This window comes from Podarcis tiliguerta (genome assembly GCF_965153285.1).
Source record: "Podarcis tiliguerta genome assembly, chromosome: Z".
Taxonomy (NCBI): domain Eukaryota; kingdom Metazoa; phylum Chordata; class Lepidosauria; order Squamata; family Lacertidae; genus Podarcis; species Podarcis tiliguerta.
The window spans coordinates 36,466,833-36,486,324 of NC_139553.1; the positions used below are offsets into that span (position 1 = coordinate 36,466,833).

General features: G+C 42.8%; 1 protein-coding gene across 3 annotated transcripts in view; it reads right to left on the minus strand.

Moving 5' to 3' along the window:
* The window catches only part of PCDH11X (protocadherin 11 X-linked), a 726,435-nt gene that overhangs the window by 314,011 nt on the left and 392,932 nt on the right, over window positions 1–19,492 (minus strand). For all 3 annotated transcript variants that reach the window (XR_014506898.1, XM_083422245.1, XM_083422246.1), the window contains one exon: window positions 10,023–10,094. Coding sequence is in view for 2 of the 3 variants with exons in the window: in XM_083422245.1 (XP_083278371.1) it covers window positions 10,023–10,094 (72 nt within the window). In the remaining variant the exon portion in view is untranslated. The remainder of the gene's footprint in view (window positions 1–10,022; window positions 10,095–19,492) is intronic.

Here is a 19,492-nt window from a genome sequence, read left to right on the forward strand (position 1 = left end):
CACACACTCTCTCCCCAGGCAACATCTTTCACAGACCCTGCTTATATCATCCTCAAACATTTTTGCCTGGCTGGAATGTGTCTATAACTGTGATAATGTCCCTTTTCTTGCATGGATGGAGTATGGAGAGAGGCATGTGGGCACAGAAACCTCTGACTTTTCTGTGAATGAAATGTAGCCTACTGTAGAGAGGTAAGGGCATCACTGATTGCTCCCACCGCCTTTCACTCTGACTCTGACCACCACTGAACATGGTGCAACTAACACGTTCCATCAGCCCACTTGCGCAATGGACCCCCCTCCCTCCTCCCCCTGTGCACCCCCTAAAACTGTTCTAGGGGTCCACCCAACCCTCTGGAATAGATTTGTGGGAGGTGTGGGGCATGCATGGGGAGAGGAAAGGGGGGGGGATGTTCTGTTGAGCAAGCAGAAATCCATGTGCTGACAGAGCATGTTAGTTGGATGCCTCCCACAATCTGCAGTTTAGAGACAATAGGGCAATTTATGCTCTCACAATTCAGATTGCATTTAGCACTCCTTAAATTTCAACATGCTGAAGATATATTTCTATAATAAAGTTTTTGTTTCCCCAACCATCTTGGCTCTATTAAGGGGGGGGGGAGTACAAAACACAATTTTCACTTCCCTTGAAGGAACCTAAAGCTGCCTGACTAGCTTTCTCTCCAGCTGCAGGCTGTTTTGAATGTAGACAAATTGCCAGAGCTGATTTCGTCTACAAAAAACTGATTAGTGAACCCCCTGTGGATTCTCTAACTGTACCGTTGGCAGCCTAAGAGATTAGTGAAGCAATTCCCATCATCAAATTATTTACTGTTAAAATATTGGATTAGGGATGTTGTTATCCACTGCTCTGAGATTACAACGTGATTCTGTAAAGATGAGAAAGGAGGAAAATAAACTTACCCTCAATCATTGGTAATTAGGATTTGAACTTTTTAGCTGCTTTCCCATCTCATTAAAAGCAAGTGTCAGCTTCCTAAAGATTCACTTGTGCTCATTACAAAATCTCCTTCTAACTTCTCTTTCTCAAGACAAGGGCCACACCAGTACGTACAGAATGCCTCCCAGACATTTCACTAATCGTATTAGAAACTATTTTAGCTACTCTCAAAATTTATAGAGCCATCTTGGCTGAGCAGGGTACTCCAAATTAGCCTCCAGTACCACCCTTGGGAAAGAATCCAATAGCAATTTGCCAAAAACTTATCCCTGCCCTTGAAAGGTGCCAATTCAGAACCTGCCTTCATTAACACAAATTTTCTAAAATTCTGCCAGGAATTGCAGTCGCCACCTTAGAGCATCCATCCTATTCTGAGACAAAAGCTTGCTCTGGCTAATCAGTTATAAAGCAGCTTTGTACATGTTCATTGACACACTTTATTATTCAAAGCAAGTAGGTGCCAGTTGTGCCCATTGCCAGTAAAGGCAGATTTTGGTCTATCAACTTTCAGTGGTGCCCAGTGCAAGGTCAAAATGCACCCCTTCCCTCACGTTCCATCCTGCTCAATTCTCGACATCACGGTTGTGGTGCTCTGCAGTGCCCCTTAGGCTCAGCAGCCAGTGCAGCAGAACAGGTCACACTGCCCTAAATCCGCCTCTGCTTCCAGGATTCCTTTCCCCTTTCCCTGCCCTCCCAAGCTTTCTGCTGCTTTCTTGTCAACATTCTTTAGCCCCTAAGTGTGCTCAGTTATCATTGTGCTGTTGCTCAAATTCTTCCCCTCAACCTTATCTATATTCTTCAGAATTTCCTTTTGGTCCTTCCAGAATCCTTGAACGTGTGGGCACCTCTCTCTCGTTTATGGGTGGTACCATTTTGGCCATGCAATTTTGGTTTCTGCATCCAGGCAAAGAATCATTTTAGCGTATAGATGATGTTCCAAATGTGAGCCTTGGCAAGAAAACTGGTCACCCATGTGATGCCCATGTGGTGCACATCTACACCCTTCCAAAGCCTTCCATGGAACCCACTGGGTTTCCTCCTGCTGCTGCAATTAAAATTGAAGAAGCATTCAATTGCAGCAAGCAGAATAGGCCATGGTATGTGATAGGATGTGATGTGTCCATAGTCCCACCCCAAAGGTTGGTGACCTCTGCTTTAGATTAACAACTTTTAACCTAACTTTTAAGGCTACATACAAAAATAGCATCTAGAAGAGCTCTGCCGGATCAGGCCAAAGGCTGAACTAACTCTGTGTTATGCTCTCATAGTAGTCAATCAGATACCTATGGAAAAGTCCAAAAGCAGGACCTGAGTACAACAGTACTCTCCCCATTTGTGTTTCCAAACAACCAGTATTCAGAGGCACACTGCCACCTTAAATGAAGATAGAGCAAAAGCTTCATGGCTACAAAGGCTTTTAAGACTCACTGGAGACTATTGCTTTTACTTGTCTGTTGATACTTATCAATCTATCACTCAATCTATCTTGTATAACAGATTGGATAACCTCACATAATATGGTCCCCCCCCCTTTTTTTGTATTTTGTTACTGTTAACAGATTTGGATATTTTTAATACAAAAGTGATACAGAAATATATGCTAATTAAAACATATAACAAATAAAATACCATATTTTTCGCTCTATAAGACGCACCAGACCATAAGATGCACCTAGTTTTTGGAGGAGGAAAACAAGAAGAAGAAAAATTCTGAATCTCAGAAGCCAGAACAACAAGAGGGATTGCTGCACAGTGAAATCCCTCTTGCTGTTCTGGCTTCAGCGATAGCTGCGCAGCCTGCATTCGCTCCATAAGACGCACACACATTTCCCCTTACTTTTTAGGAGGGAAAAAGTGAGTCTTATAGAGCAAAAAATACAGTATGTTCCCGGTCTCTGTGCACCTTCCAGCAGTTTTGGGTAGCTGCAATGATAAATTTGCTCCTGCTGTGAAGAAAGTGGCTCCAGCTATGCCTAATGAAGGCTTCTCTCGCTTCCTTGGAACTATGCAGCCTCTGGAACCCATATCTCTGGCATTTCCCCCAGAGGTGGCCACACAACTGTTAGGCATCTCCTCCTGCATCTTACTGCGTAACAAGTCAGTCAATCACTTAAGCAGTAACAACTGGTAATAAAAGACCCAACATCCTGTGGTTAGCATGTAAGTCCAACCGATAAAGTATTTGCAGATGTCCACCAGCTGGAAATGATTACAAATGAGGTTTTAATCACTGGACATTGAAGGCGGCTAAGAAAGAACCTTATTGAAAATGCTTTATGAACAGAGTATGTTAACCTTCAGGGTCACCTGTGCCTTGGCTTTAGCTCAAGGGGAGGGTCGGCAAATATATGGCAGTTGTCAAGAAGGTCCATATATTACTGCAGCTACTGAAGTGGGTTCTCCAAACGGAGAAGCCAATTTTGTTTGATGTATATTTACTCTGGGGCTGTCGATTGGAAATGTGCTCAAGTAGCTTGAAAGGCAAGGGCATGGGCAGCATAAATTACCATAGCAGCCCCTGGTCTTTCCACTCTTTCCTGTGTCCTTATAATACGCACAGCAATATTTGAAAACAAGTTGTTCCCTTTCAAGACAAATGTACTGAAGAACATGATGAATGTTTAGAAGGTCAGAGAGCATGCTGTATTTGATGCCAGGACATATTGACCCAAGATGTCTGACTGGAAACCTAGCAGGTAGTCATTGTACAAAATTCATTTCCCCTTCCATCACCACCAGCAACAGCACTTCCAGCAAACCAGATTTTCAGTGAGGACGCAGTGAAATAAGACTTCAAGATGTTGATTGATTGGGTGGATAGTGTGTTTGTGTGCATTGGTGGATGTGTGAGAGTAGAATGAGATGAGTGATATAGAATATGGACCATTTTAGCTATGCATGGCCTTGAGACCTTGCATGGGAGAAAATGAAGATGATACCATTTGTCTAGTTTGTTTAGGCACAATTTGGAAGTGATAAGCAGTATTTTGTGAGTCTTGGCAAGATGAAGACTGAAATGGAAGGAATCCTTGGGTCTAAAGAAGTTTCAAAATGTGCTTCTATGTTTTGTTTTGTTTTGTTTTGTTTTGTTTTGATATATTATTGTTTTATTGTCTTGTTTTATAGTTTTGTTTCATATCTGTAGTTTCAACCAATGCTAATCATGCTGGTAGTGTGATGAAACAGCATGGACCTGGAGCTGCATGATGCAGTATGAGCAAAGAGAGCAAAGAGAGTTAGATTCAATGCCCCAGGAGCTTGCAATCTGAGTGGCATGTCAGTGAGGTCATCTGCATGCAGCAAAATGTTGTTATATACTTCCAATATGGTACCTGGTGCTCAATTTGACAAACACACACACCTTCTGTTTTCCGCTCTTTTGGAAACAGAGATTTGATCTGACATCCTTTGATCTCTGAGTCCAAGACACAACTGTGGAAAATTGAATTTAAAGGAGATTGCTCCCAAAGCTGAAATAACCATAGAAAGACTCGGAATATGTCAAGCTAACTGACCTCTGTAAAACCAAAACTGTTTATGAGTCCCCTTAACTGGGAAGCTGAAATAGCTTAGCAGCCACGTGCTTTAATCAGACAGTGGAGGAACAAATGAAATAATGCATGGTGTTTAATATCTCAATAAGCCCTGCCCAAAGATCACAAAATATGTTCTATTCTCTTTGCTTTCTTTTATCCCTTAAAAACAATTGGCCTAGATCTTTACCCAGAAAGCTCCTGAGGGTCTCTGGGATATTCACATTATTATGGCCATTGGAGACAGCCACATCACAATGGTGATGGAAGGTGGTGAACTCTTAAAACTTGAAATAGCTTGTGTTAATCTTGCAATCATACTTATCTTACTTTTTAAATTGGAAATTAATGCAGGAGTGCAAGACCAAAACAGAATAAGCTATCATGTGATTGTAAAAACAAATTAAAAACACCAATCAAACATCACTGGAGAGTCTACTTATCTTCCAGGATAGAAAGCATTTTCAATATGGTATATAGCCTACATTTCTGACAGGAAGGACCTTGCAAACTTAGTGCACTTCCTCCCGCTTCATTCAAAGCCCCGCCCCCAGAACTCTATTGGCTCCCAGGGGTACAGTTTGTCTTGAACCATAGCATGAAGCCCACTTTATTGAAAGCAAGCTAGCTAGCTCCTGCTGCAGTCGTAGCAGGGATGCAGCTGGGCCCATTATGGAGGGGTGGAAAGCAATAGCGTAGCATGGGTTGCCAGTACCCAGGGCTGGACAGATGGATGGGTGGGAAGGAGGGAGGGAGGGCAACGGATAGAATCCGCATGCACATTCAATTGCTTAACAGTGTCAGCATCACCCAGGACATTGCAGAGATAAGAAAAGAGGAGTCATTCCATTGTAAGGAAAGGTCATTTCCTTGTTCTCATGGAGAAGCCATTTTCAACAGAGCCCAGCAAAAGAAGCTAGATTGAGGCACCACTGGGTGCTGAAATTTTGCACCTTGACAATTTTGCTCCTGGAGCAACCACCCCTGTGTGTCCACCCCATACACACACAGAGTATTCCACAGGTGGCACCCTTGAATTTGCTACAGAGAAATAAATATATTTTGTGGGTAGCAGAGCATACCCTCAATCATAAGAATATTCACCCCATAATGTTCTGGTTTGACCTGGTTGTGTTTTAATCAAGAGGGAGGGGCAAGAGCCAGGTAACTGGCTTCTAGCCGAGTATGCTTCATGCCATGTGTGTCTTCAAGGAGTAGAGTGAGTGATCTCAGCCAATCAGAAATGCCATATTAAGAGAGGGCAGCTTCAATTACATGGGTGATCCCAAATAATCAGGTAGGTGGATGAAGAGACAGTGCACATGCATGTGAGAGGGTGGGGACAGATAGCACAAATTGGTGTATGTGTGTAAGAGAGAGGGTAGAGAGCATAAGTGTGAACAGATGTGAATAGAGAGAGATGTGGTAAAGGGGAAAACATAGAAAGCTGCCTTATACTGAGTTAGACCATTGGTCCATCTATCTTAGTACTATCTACAATAACTGGCAGTGGCTTTGCAGGATTTCAGGCAAGACTTTCTCCCAACCCTACCTGGAGCTGCTGGGGTCTGAACCAGAGACCTTCCGCTTGCAAGGCAGGTGTTCTGCCACCAAGCTGTGGCCCTTCCCACCACTGGCCCTAGCCTCACCCACAAGAGGCATTTGCAACCCCTGGCATATTACTCCTGAGAGAATATAGTCTTCAGGGTAATAAAGGTTCCCCATCTCTGCTGTCCAAAAAGAATAGTACCAAAGCACAATATGCACCCTTGAATAACTCAAAAAGAAGAACCCAACACTGCTTACCTTGGTTAGCATGATTGTAGCTGAGGATAAAGAGGGAGCTCTATTCCACTTACAGCTTCCAAGCTTCCTGTCAATTTGTAAGGCTCTTGGGGGAGCTAAGCAGTTAGACCCTCCAAGATAAATCCACAGCTATGTACTCATGACAGGGCAACAAACCATTCCCCATTTCAATTATCTGAAGGTACAAAGGCCCTAACCAGCTCCAGTCATCTGGCACAAATTGCTGCATGGTTTATTTCCCTTGCAAAGTTCAATTTGTAATGCAGTGGTTTCAGCAAAGGATTTGAATGCAACCCAAACCATGGTTGATGCAAAGGATTTTCAGATTCATGCAAAATCATGTCCCAGTCACTGTTGCTATATTGCATCATTAGAGGAGGTAGGAAGTTACGGGAGCGGGAGAGAGTAAACATGTTTGTACTCAAGCTTTTCTGAAAGACGATTCAATTTCAAACTTACTGGCTCATTGGTCTCCTTATAGCACTGGCATTTGTTAGAAGGGGGAAAAGATGGACCAGAGAAAACACAATCTGTGATTGAGGTGGAAACAGCTAAAACCAGCAATCAGAGCAATAACTCTTAGTAAACCTATACCTGATGCACAACAGCTATATTCCACCCCCCCATCCCAGATGTCAACTTCAACCTAGCAGTTTCCCATGTACAAATATGGTTTACATGCCTGACTCGTTGCTCAATTCAAATTGTGAAACAACATGTAGACAGGGATAATCTGTCTGAATTGTTCTGCTAGGCAGGCTGACATAATGCAGCCTGACAATAAAAAAGTGCTGTATCCAACGTTTTGTGAGTAGAAGGCAGCTTGGACAACCAATTTTTCACTCCCCTATTTCCCCCCTTGCATTCCCATGTCTCCCCTGAAAAGCTTTTCTAAGGGTCAAGGGACCTACCACCTCTGTGGCCTGTGGCAGGGGAGATTTGCCTGAAATCAGGCAGAGGAATCTTGCACGGTTCAGATAAGGTCCCCAGTCTGTAATGATTCCTTCCTTCTACAGCACAGCTCCAAACTACCAAACAGATGATAGTTTCCTCAACCCTTTGAGAGCTGTTTTGAGCATAAGTGGCTCACCAGCTGGGGTTGAACTGTGCTAGCTTCCAGGTACATGGGTTGCTATTGCTTAATGGGAGGGGGTGAGGCAATGGGGAGGTCAGTGCAGTGCAAATGATCTGCATACACAATCTCGAACTGCTAGTGTGCTTCCATTATAATGAGCAAACACCTTGCTGCCTCTCCCTCCCAATCTTGTCCCCAGTAAGCAACAGTGAGACACCTGCTGGAAAGCTAGAATAAGTGTTGTCCCACCCAGTAAGCTACTGTTGGTTTTGAGGATACACAAGACTTCATGGACCCCTTAGTCACGGTCTTACAGTTTGTTGGCAATTGAATGTATTTGCTAGAACTTGCTATGGCTTTACAGATGCCATATGAGGGCCAGGAGGAATTTGTCCCATCAGACTAATAGGGCCTGTCTGAGGGTTTTGCCTTCCTCACAACGATCATAACTTTGGTGGATATGGCATTGGGTTAGCTTCTAGTCAGTGTGGAAGGGGAACTGTGTTCTCCGGCTTCCCACTCTATGGAGGTGTGGTATCCCATTAAAGGGATTCAAATGGGAGGAGGAGCTGCTGGCCAAATGCCCAGGCAGGGGCCAAGGACCATATCACTCCCCAGCATGGCAACCTTGTGGGGTAGCACCTATTTTAAGTATGTCATTGTTCTTACCCACACCAGGCTTGACCCCCAGGTATCCATTTTTCTTTTTTTTAAAAAACATTTATTGATACTTACTCAGAGATATACAAAAATACATATCCATTATCAAGTATCTACACTGATATAAAACAGCTACTTGGTCTTTTTTTAAAAAAGGAAGAAAGACAAGAACAAGAAAATTCTAAAGAAAGAGAAAGAAAGAAAAATTAGAGAAAGAAAAAGAAAAAGACTTCTGGCTCTCTGTACTACAGCTATATATAGCATTCAGGTATCCTTCCAGCAGGCAGGCTGGAGGTCTTAATAGGCTACCCAATGCCAAGACAAAACTCACTTACATCTGTAATCAATACAGTTGTGGCCTAATTTTAATCTCCAATGAATTGTGTCTGTGGTTCTTGTTTCACCCAAATGGCTTGATGGCGGCTTCACGACACTTGGGCAATTCAAGCCAGGTTGGTAATATAGCCCCAACTGTGCCACAATACCAGCCACTACTGGCTACATGCCAGACAGTTCCGTTACCTTTTCAGCTGTTATTCTACCTGGATGAAGCAGGGGACAAGATGGGAAGCTTGCTTCTGCTTGGCTCCCCCTCAAATATATCCATTTGAGCTGCTCAACTTTGCAACTGCAACCAGTGTCTGAATCTGCTTGGTCCTTTCTGCTCCTTTTTTTCCTTTTGTGTTGTGTCTTTCAGATTTAAAATGTCTGGACAGATAATGTCTTGTTTGTTATTGATCTCATGTAAGCTGCCCTGCAAGTCTTTTCAGCCAAAATGCAGAGTAATTTTTTTAATAAAAGTTTAAAGTAAATAAATTCACACTGAGAGAGAATTGTGTGATGTAAAGCACCATGTACAGCTTGAACTCCACCATATACAGTACAACTTAACTAAAGATCGTTTCGAACTACAAGAAAAACAGCAAGACAGGCAAAACCAGCTGGGGAAATTACTGAGTAGTAATTTGGAATAAATGCAGAAAGAAAGAAAGAAAGAAAGAAAGAAAGAAAGAAAGAAAGAGAGTTTGTGAGGCCTGCCAAAACAGAAAATATAATTAAAATCCAAAAGTTTTGTCAATTTTTCCTCCCATCTCTAAGTCAATATGAAAACATTAATCGGCTCAACTCTGCAACCCTAAAACAATTACGTAAAGACACAAAGCAATATCAAATAACTGTAGCTAATCAAGAATCCTCCTTTTATAACACATTATATAGTCTTCAAGTTAAATGTTGTCCATGAATGTACTCATTCATCATTTTTCTCATCCCTTGAATTGCATGAACATAATTTCTTTTCTGTTGGGTCAAAACCAGTGGACCTTAAGATTTTAAAATGTTCTGCTGATAAGCTTTCACCCTTTAAGCTGTCATTCTGAAGACTTAAATAGAATTTCATCCCCAGAGTTAATGATCTTCTCATAATTTCCGCAGACACTGACTTAATTTGTACATTTCTGTTTGTCAGTGGCTTGTTAGAGAGTTTGCCTCGAATATGGGCCAATTTGCATGACCATGCCCCATGTGACTGGTGGTCCTCCTACACACTCACACACATACTAGTAATAATGTGCATACATTTAAAAAAGAACCTGGCTTCTAATAGGCATCTAGTTGGCCAATGTGAAAAGAAAGTTCTAGGCTAGATGGGTCTTGGCCTAGGAGGATGCTTCTTTAAGAGCATCCACCTAATAATGTTTTGATATCATACCTATACCAGTGTGACCAGGAGAGTTGTGCAGCACCAGCCGAATAGTCTAGAAAAGCTTCAGAGTCTTCCCCCTTTTGATTTGTCAGTCTAACCTGCTCTTAGAGGTTAAACTGAATAGGTCCAAATATACAAAGAGATCCAAGTTTGGAGAGAGCGCTATCACCACCATAATGATGGGAGTTGGGTACTCAGCTTCATACGGAGTGCCATCCTTTCTCAATCCTTGCTCTAGGACAACATGAGAAAAGGAGAGATAATGCAAATGCTGTTTCTTACCTGTGGCTGAGTCCACGACTCTAGACTTGTCTCTTTTAATGGTGTTTGGGGTCTTCCAGATTCTTTTGAATGCTTGCAGAAAGAAAGAGAAATATGAACAGTCAGTATTTTTCAGGCCAGCATATAAACATTTGGCATACAGTTGTGCATGTTTGCATGAACATCAGAGAAAGGATTATGACATTATAATAATTCACTGTATTTAAATGGTTTTTATAGTTGCTGTAAGTGTGCTGGCTCCTGCCAAAAAAATGGCAACAGATACTTCCTTGTAAGTAATGGAGGGGAAGGTTATTATAGCAGACAAGTGGTATCAATTCAGCATCATGGAAAGAGTAGACCACAGTCCCCGCACCCTTACATGACGAAAGGATAGCAACGATAGTTCTGGTCCAGGATCAGCACCAAGGTACAGATTTCCAAGATCCATAACATAGCTTCAAAGACTGCACAGGAGCTGTGAAGTTGTTCCAGTGAGTTTCCCCACCTACCTTGCCAAGCTTTTAAGAAGAGGCAGAGAATGCCCAGCAGCTTGTGAGAATTCCTGCCCCTGGGGGAATTCTTGGCCTGAAGGCGGAATTCATCTCTCTTTTCTTGTTGTGCCACTTCTCAGTAACATACACTGCTAGATCCCTCCCACGGTGCTGCAGAATGTGGCACCTCTGAGATATGCTCAGCCTTCACATTCTCTAACAGTCCCTTCTCCTCCATGGGTAGAAAAGAGGCAGCCTCTGAAAATCTGGGAGATGGGGTGGGGTTCATTGAAAGTACTCTGCTCTTTTGTCTCGCCCCCTCCACTTCAGACTCTTCTTCCTCTAGTGCTTCCTACTCCTGGTCTGGATCATAGTACCCAGGGGGGATCACAGCAATAAGCTGTTCAAATAACTTTTGTTATGAGGATGCAAAGAAATGTTAACAAATAAGAAAATAAAATGTGCCTTGGCGTATCTCTCTATCAGCTGCACTGGCTCCTGGTGGAGTACAGGGTCAGATTTAAGGTGCTGCTTTTGACCTTTAAAGCCCTTCACGGCCTAGGACCCTCGTACCTACGGGACCGCCTCTCCTGGTATGCCCCACGGAGAGCCTCAAGGTCCATAAATAGCAACACCCTAGTAGTCCTGGGCCCTAGGGAAGTTAGATTAGCCTCAACCAGAGCCAGGGCCTTTTCAACTCTGGTTCCGGCCTGGTGGAACGCTCTGTCTCATGAGACCAGGGCCCTGCAGGATCTGACTTCTTTCCGCAGGGCCTGTAAGACAGAGTTGTTCCACCTGGCCTTTGGCTTGGAGCCAATTTGATTCCCTCCCTCTCTTTCTTTTTTTCTTTTCCTTTTCCTCCTGCGATGAGGATACATTTTAATATTTTATTGTTTCAGTATTTTAATGTTGTATTTTAATTTTGTTTTTAAGTTGTAATCATTCAGCTTGTTTTTATTATTGCTTGTTTATTATTATTATTATTAATAATAATAATCTTCTGCTATGGGACTAATCCAGGTCTACTGTATTATTTTTCATGGATGTCTGGAAATAACCTGCCGTGGCTGGACTTGAGCACCCCTTTCCAATGCCTGGGATGAGTCCTGGCATATGGACACTGCCACTGTTAACAGCGCCATGAAGAAGGTAACCACTTATGCAGTGACAAAAAAAGAAGCAATGCATCAATGAAACAGAATATGAGGGTAGGCACAGATTTGCATAAAGTGTGCATGTGCTAATTTATATGTTGCACTGCCAAAAGGACAATGAGCATTCACACTTTACATTGTGGGTGCCCTTTGCAGGAGGATTGCGCATGGTGCTACAGTTCCCAGGGAGCTTAATGGCAAAGAGGGGCTGGCCTTCCTCTCAGTGTTATCATTTGGAGGTTCACGCCCAGCCTCACTAAGCAAGTTTCATTGCTGGGAGGTGGGGCCAGTCCCATTATATACCGGGGATGGAGCCAATAGTAGCCAGGCAGTCGGCTCTGGAGATTCACACACCCTCCCCTCCCCTCCCTTTGTTTAATGTTTTCTTGTTTGCAAGTTAACTTTTTCTTCCTGCTTAGTGGGCGCTGCTACAGTCTTTGACTGGGAAGAAGGACTGGGAAGAAATTTTCCTGCATTGGCATCTTTTGTTTTCCCCGTAGCAATTCATCACAACTTTGGCGGTTTATGGCCTTGGGTGGAATCCTTTAGTCTTTTCTTCCATATAGTGTGTGTGTGTGTGTGTGTGTGTGTGTGTGTGTGTGTGTGTGAAGTGGTGACTCACCCCCTGCGGCGGCGATTCCAGGGTCCCCTCTTAAAGGGGTTGTAATATGGGTGCCACTGGCCATACACTGAAAGGTTGTCAGTGAACTACCCTGCGTGTGGGGATATGGGTGGGTCTGCCTGCTACACATACGTCTCGCAGAACACCCCCGTATCCCATTAACCCTGATGTACCCCAGTTCCCCTGTCTGGGGGGCTGGGAGGCCTAAGCCAAGGTCTTCCTACATTCAGAAGTTTAATAGAGTTGTGGCCTAATTTTAATTCCATAACACATAGTCAGAGTCTTTGTTCCTTTCTTATGATCCCTGGGGGCTGGGGCTCTCACAGCCTAATCACACAATGTTTTTCTTTTTTGAATTCAGGTGGGCAAATCTTATTTGTAGGATGAAGCTGTAAAGAACAAAAGCAAAGGAAAAGCAAATAAACTTACACCCCTCTATATTGCCTGGAAAACCACTGCTATATGGCTCCTAGAGGATCGAAAATCATGAAAATGAGAGCAATGTATGTGCTGGCAAGTCCTGCCCCCTATCATGTGGCCTCCTTATTTAAAACCCTCCATAAGTTGAAGGGTGAACTTCTGAAGTCAGGAATTTCTTTCATTCCTGAAGGCAATATAGAATCCTGCTAATGCAGGACTTGTGAAAGCAACAAAATAAATTGGGGACAGAATGGGTGGACATTCCCTTACACCCTTGCTCTCCCTCATACAATTTTCATCCTGTGTATGATCTGCACACCCAAACAGAGTGTGGGTGCTCTGGAAGTGACGTTGGATGCATGTGTGGGCATCTTTCCATCTCCTCTTTACCAGAATCATTTCTCAAAGGTAATTTGGAATGGGATGCAGCATGTTGTGGTCCTATTACAAACCCTGCCCTTGTTCAAAGCTGCTATTAGCTACAGCTCCCTGTGTCTTTCCCATTCCTCAGCTAACAGCAGCTCGGAGATGGGGAGGGAGAGTTAACTATCACCCTGCACTGAGACCCCAATCTAAATCTGGCAATAGATGCATGCATAAATAACAGGGTGGAGATGCATTCATGCATCTCCAGTGTCTAGTTTGGCCTTAAAGTGGTGACCCTGTTTGTATGCAGTCTGGATAAACCTTGTAAGCTTAATTATTAAAACAAGTTTGAATGTGTTTTTCACACACACACACACACACACAGAGAGAGAGAGAGAGAGAGAGAGACTTAGGCATTGTGGGGTTTTTTATTACAGGAACTGAAAAAGAGGCAACTTTCTTTAAAGCTGCTTCTTTTTTAAAAAAAAATGTTTTGTAAAAGATGTAGAATTTAATAGCTCATTGGCCTTTCAACTTTTTTTTTTTTAATCTTACAACTTGGCGGATCTCCTAATTAGAAATAAATAAATGAATTAATGAAAATTCATATGATCTGGATGAATTAAAGTCTCCTTTAAAGAATCCCTTTTGCTGAGGCAGCCCATTCTCCCCTCCCCAGTGAAATTACATCTCATTTTCCAGCCACCTTGCAAAACCGGCTAATGTGCATAATGATTGCTCAACTCTGCCCATAAATGCTACGGCTTTTTATGAGCACAGGGACGGAGGTGCCACTGCAGCCTCCAGAGTATCTTTACTAAATTCTTGTGTGAGTATATTGCACCTGCTTGCCTTGAACCAGCGCCTGAGATGAATGGCAAACACTAGGCTTTGTTTCCTAATGTAGTGAAGCTTCATACTAGATTTTGGTAAACAGCAAATATACCCTCTGACTTCCTGAAGGACATTGACTGAGATTTTTTTCAATAAAGCTAAACAAGTCACAGAGATGAATGTGCATTATATCCATGATCTCTCCCTCCCTCCTTCCCTCCCCCTCCCTCTCTCTGATGTATGTGTGTGCAGGGTGGGGTGGGGTGGGGAATCATGTATAATGACCAGATAATGTACAAAATTTAGTCTACACATGCACATTTCCCAAGGCTTGCTGGTGTTTATGTCTATTGACTGGGAAATGTGCACAATTCCTTCTTCATGGGAGCCCTGGTGAATGTGCACAATGGCCATTTCTTAGGTCCTTTAACTTCTCTCTCTCTCATTCTCTCTCTCTCTCTCTCTCTCTCTCTCTCTCACTAGTGATAAAAAGCATTCCAGAGGAAAGATCTTAGAGGATTCTGAGAAACTGCATACAGTGGTACCTCGGGTTAAGTACTTAATTCGTTCCGGAGGTCCGTTCTTAACCTGAAACTGTACTTAACCTGAAGCACCGCTTTAGCAAATGGGGCCTCCTACTGCTGCCACGCCGCCAGAGCATGAATTCTGTTCTCATCCTGAAGCAAAGTTCTTAACCTGAAGCACTATTTCTGGGTTAGCGGAGTCTGTAACCTGAAGCGTATGTAACCCGAGGTACCACTGAACTTCATGAAAGACAGTGTTGTTGGGAACGGGTTTGATATTTTGCTCTTTCTCTATTTCCCAAATATGGCTACATATTTCTCTGATATGGGGAAAGACTCTGAATTCACTAGAAAACATGGCACTGTAGGTGCAGAGCCAGAATAGAAGGCAGACTTCATGAACCAAGAGAAAAGCACTGTTCTAATGGTTACAGCTAATTTCTTCATCAATAAGCATCTTCAAAAACTATACACACATGATTATGGGAGTGTTCCATTTTACACCATCTTAATAGCCAACAAAGGATTTCCACTGGTGCAAGGATTTCCATTTACAGAATGGTACTTCTTTCTCTTGCTGCAACCACATGTCCTCCCCAGGTCTGTTACTGAGCATTGCAGAAACTCCCAGAAAAAAAAGGTAGAGGGCATGAAGGAGGTGAGGGGGGAGAGGAGAGGGATCACAAATCCCTTTGTGCTAGTAGAAGCAGTTAGTTGAATACCACTGTGGCATTCGTACAGAGCCCCCGGTCGTTTCATGGACTATTGACCTGTACTCTTCCGCTGCCACCAACCAGGTTTCTTCTGGTGAAATACTAAGTCTCAGTCAGGTTGTAAAGTCAACAACGAATATTAAAGTTTATTGAAGAACAAACAAGTTTTAAATATATTCAGAATGGTTTCTCAAATGTGTGCCCTTAACTAGATGTGGCACTATCTCACACTGCCACACTCTTCTCTCTCTGTTCTATCCCTGTCTCTCACAACCGCTATGTTTGTCTTTTACTGGCTCTGTCTGACTCTGACTCCCCTATCCCCCAATGGTAAAACCCCTGGACTGAGCCTCAAAACCAGGTAGGCTCCGCCTCTGAGCTTTCTCATTGGTCAATCTACATTAACCATTTCCATCCCCCTGTATAAACAAAATCACCAGGAATGGGCAAACGCCACAGCCACCCTATTTGACTTGAAAGAATTGCTCATTTTAGATAATACCAAAAAAGAAATAAATAAATAAAAGGAATTGTGAGGATCATTATCTCAGCCTTTACTACGGTATGTTGTTTGTGGAAACACCCACACCCACGTATTCAAACATTTAATTATTTCCACCTGTAACTATTAGTCGGTTCAGAGAAGTTTGGGTGGATGCAGTGTTCAGCTTACTCTACTGTTGTAAGATGGTTGTGGGTGATGATGTGTGTGTGTTTCTTTCCATTACAGTGGTACCTCGGGTTAAGTACTTAATTCGTTCCAGAGGTCCGTTCTTAACCTGAAACTGTTCTTAATCTGAGGTTCCAATTTAGCTAATGGGGCCTCTCGCTGCCACCGCACCACCACCACACGATTTCTCTTCTCATCCTGAAGCAAAGTTCTTAACCTGAAGCACTATTTCTGGGTTAGTGGAGTGTGTAACCTGAAGCGTATGTAACCTGCAGCGTATGTAACCCCAGGTAACACTGTATACATTTATCTAGCTATCTAGTTTTGTTCCCATTCTCCTCCCCAGAGTTCACAATTCCCTAGACTTCAGGCATGTTTTACTACTGGCACATGTCCAATCGCGACCGTATAAAGATTTCTGGGCACCAGGTTGGGGTCTGTCATCTCCATCAAGCCAGCTGACTTGTGTGCAGAAAAAGATGCGCGTTTTGTACTTTTGCACTGCTGTGCGAATCATGGACCCCATGCCAGGCATCTTAGTCCTCCATCATCACATCAAGGAAAGTAAGTACAGGGTTGAGTACAGGTATATTTGGCAGGGTTGAGTACAGGTATATATGTGAAGCTTTTCCACAGGCCATCCAAATGGAAGAAGAAGAAGAAGAAGAAGAAGAAGAAGAAGAAGAAGAAGAAGAGGAGGAGGAGGAGGAGTTTGGATTTGATATCCTGCTTTATCACTACCCAAAGGAGTCTCAAAGCAGCTAACATTCTTCTTTCCCTTCCTCCCCCACAGCAAACTCTCTGTGAGGTGAGTGGGGCTGAGAGACTTCAAAGAAGTGTGACTGGCCCAAGGTCACCCAGCAGCTGCATGTGGAGGAGCGGAGACACGAACCCGGTTTCCCAGATTACAAGACTACCGCACTTAACCACGACCCCACACCGGCTCTCTGGTTTTTAAACTCAAGACCACAGTTTAAAAACCTCTGCCTTAGTCCATAGTTAATACCATTTCCATTTCCTCTGTGTGTGTTCCTTCTTCTTGCGTACTGGGACAAATGAATTGTTGCAAGAGCAAGCTACAGTCAAGCAATGTAGTTGAGATCATAGAATCAAAGAACTGCAGTGCTGGAAAGGATGCCAAGAGCCATCTGTTCCAACCCCATGGAAAATAGGTATGCCGTTGTGGCAACCACAACCCAGGTTTAAGGTGTCATTTGCTGCCTAGCTTATATATCGGAATTTCCAACACTGCTCCCCACTGTTGTGCTCTACAAGGATTAAGAAGAAAGAAGCTGCCACCCCTAGGCTGGTTGTAAATAAGAAGGCAGGCAGGTGGAGGCAGATTGGGGTTGGTGGGGCAGTGCCCTTCGCTGCCTGTATCCTTTTGCATTTCTCCTTGAAAATGCACAAGCTTCTAGGTAAGAGATAATCTTCCATTATCTCTTTCTCATTCACACATACTTTTACCCCAGACAAAACCTTCTTCCCCTGGTCTCACAGAACACTGGAAACACCATTCCAGGTCCCTTTGTTTATGCTCCTTTTACTCTCATCCATCTGACATTTAAACTTAATACACAGAAGAAAATTAAATCTATAATGAGATGAAGATGCTATGATTGATTTCAGTTTGAATGTTACATTATGGCATCAGCGGCACAGTTACGGCTCCCAAAGCCCCAATCCCGGCACCAATAAAAAATTTCCCTGGCAACCAGGCATGGTTGTTAGCAGAAATCAGGCTCACATAATGGCATGCTTAACTAAAGCTCAAGTAACTTTTAAAACTATAGTCCTTTGAAATAACCTACAAGTGTAATGGGGAACAGATTCAGCATGGATGGCTGAAGAGCATTGAAGGGACAGAACTATCTCCAACAGCTCAAAACACAAAAGCACATTCACACAATATGCCATGTCTCTTGCATCCAGGTTCCAGCTTCACTCTGAAGAGGAGTCAAAATCAGGGATTGTAATGAGGTATAAGTGACTACCTGAGACTAGCCAGACACATGATCCAAGGTGCCCAAGCCCTAGCTGCAGACAAATTCCATCAGGAATGTGACATCAAAGGAGAAGTCTTGTCCATTTGGAAACGATTTATTTCAAATATAGATTAAGAATGAGCATGTTCATGATGTCAACTTAATGAATCCTTTCATAAAGATTAATTGCTGATAATCTCTCTCTCTCTCTCTCTCTCTCTCTCTCTCTCTCTCTCTCTCTCGTGTGTGTGTGTGTGTATACCATAAACACACTCACGAAGTGGTACCTTGATACCTCATCTAATGGTGGACATTCCACAATACCTCTTTAGACAGGTGAATATTGCAAGAGGAGCAGTCTTGTTGGTTCAACACTCCCACTCCAATAACAGCTATAAAAATAAGCTTGGCATCAGTACTGAAGCAAACAGTTAGCATGACATCCTAAATGCCATTTATTTCGCCTGTTAAGGAGGTGTGAAACTCATCACCACAAGCAGGATACAACTTAGTTCAACCAAGGCAGCATAGATTTGCCAGCCTCTTCACCATCCAAAATTGCTCTGCCAAGCATCATCTATCTTTTTTTGTTTGTTTTGTTCTGAAATGCACTTATTGTTCCCTCTCAATCAGCCAATTTAAATGACCTCATAAAACATGAATTGGGATTCCTGTCTGCCCACTGTCACTACACGGATGGTGGAGAGAAGGTTGTGTTATTTGTTAAGAATAAATGCTTTAGAAGACAAAATGGTAATCAATTTATTTACACGGAAAAGCTTTAGAGGCTTAAGCCACCTGCCTTGGGGATGCTTTTGACTAAAGAAATTTGCTTACAGTACTCATGTGCCACACATCTGCACAAAAGCATCCTTCACCATCTTTCATCTCCTTTTTTAAGCTACTACACACCTTTCCTGAAAAGTGTGCATTGGATTACATAAAGTCACTCTCGGTCATCGTTGATGTTTTAGGGAAACATAAAGGGATAGAAATATGGCTGTTATGATAAGCTGATATACAGAGTTATTAGGCTACCCTTATTTATTTATTTCAATATTTCTACTCCACCATTTTAGAGGATAGAACATCCCAGAGGCTCCAAGAGTAACAATAAAATCTTTAAAAATAAATTTGTTTCTAAAAGAAACAAACCATTAATCAGGAAGCCACATACAAGTAAAAAATAACCTCAAATATTCCAAACACCCATTACATCACACAATTAGACACGTAAGTCCAAAAACCTGATGAAAAAGCCACTTATTCACAAGTACCCTAAAGAAATCAGCAAAACTGTGGGAAGGTCCTTCCAAGGGCAAAGTTAAGGTGCCATGACTAAGAAGGCTCTGCCTCATAAGCCTGTCAATCACATTTCTGACAGCAGGGGGAGAAAGAGCAAGAGTAATTTCATGCTAATTCCATGGGAAAGTTGGTGTGTGAAGAGGTGAGACATAAAGGATATAGGAATACCCATGGTTGTGAGATATAGGAAGACCTTTTCCTCGTGAACGTTTTGTCTGAGTCATTTGCCACCACAAGCAGAAGTGGCAAAATCGCTACAAGCCACCTCAGTGTGAGAAAGGAAGGGAAAACATTAAGGTTGCTGCTGAATGTTGCCTAAAGTGAAGTGCTAAAATTGATTTACAGGTCTATAATTTGAAAAGAAAAAAGAAAAAAATCTGAGAAATGTCTAGGAATACAACATG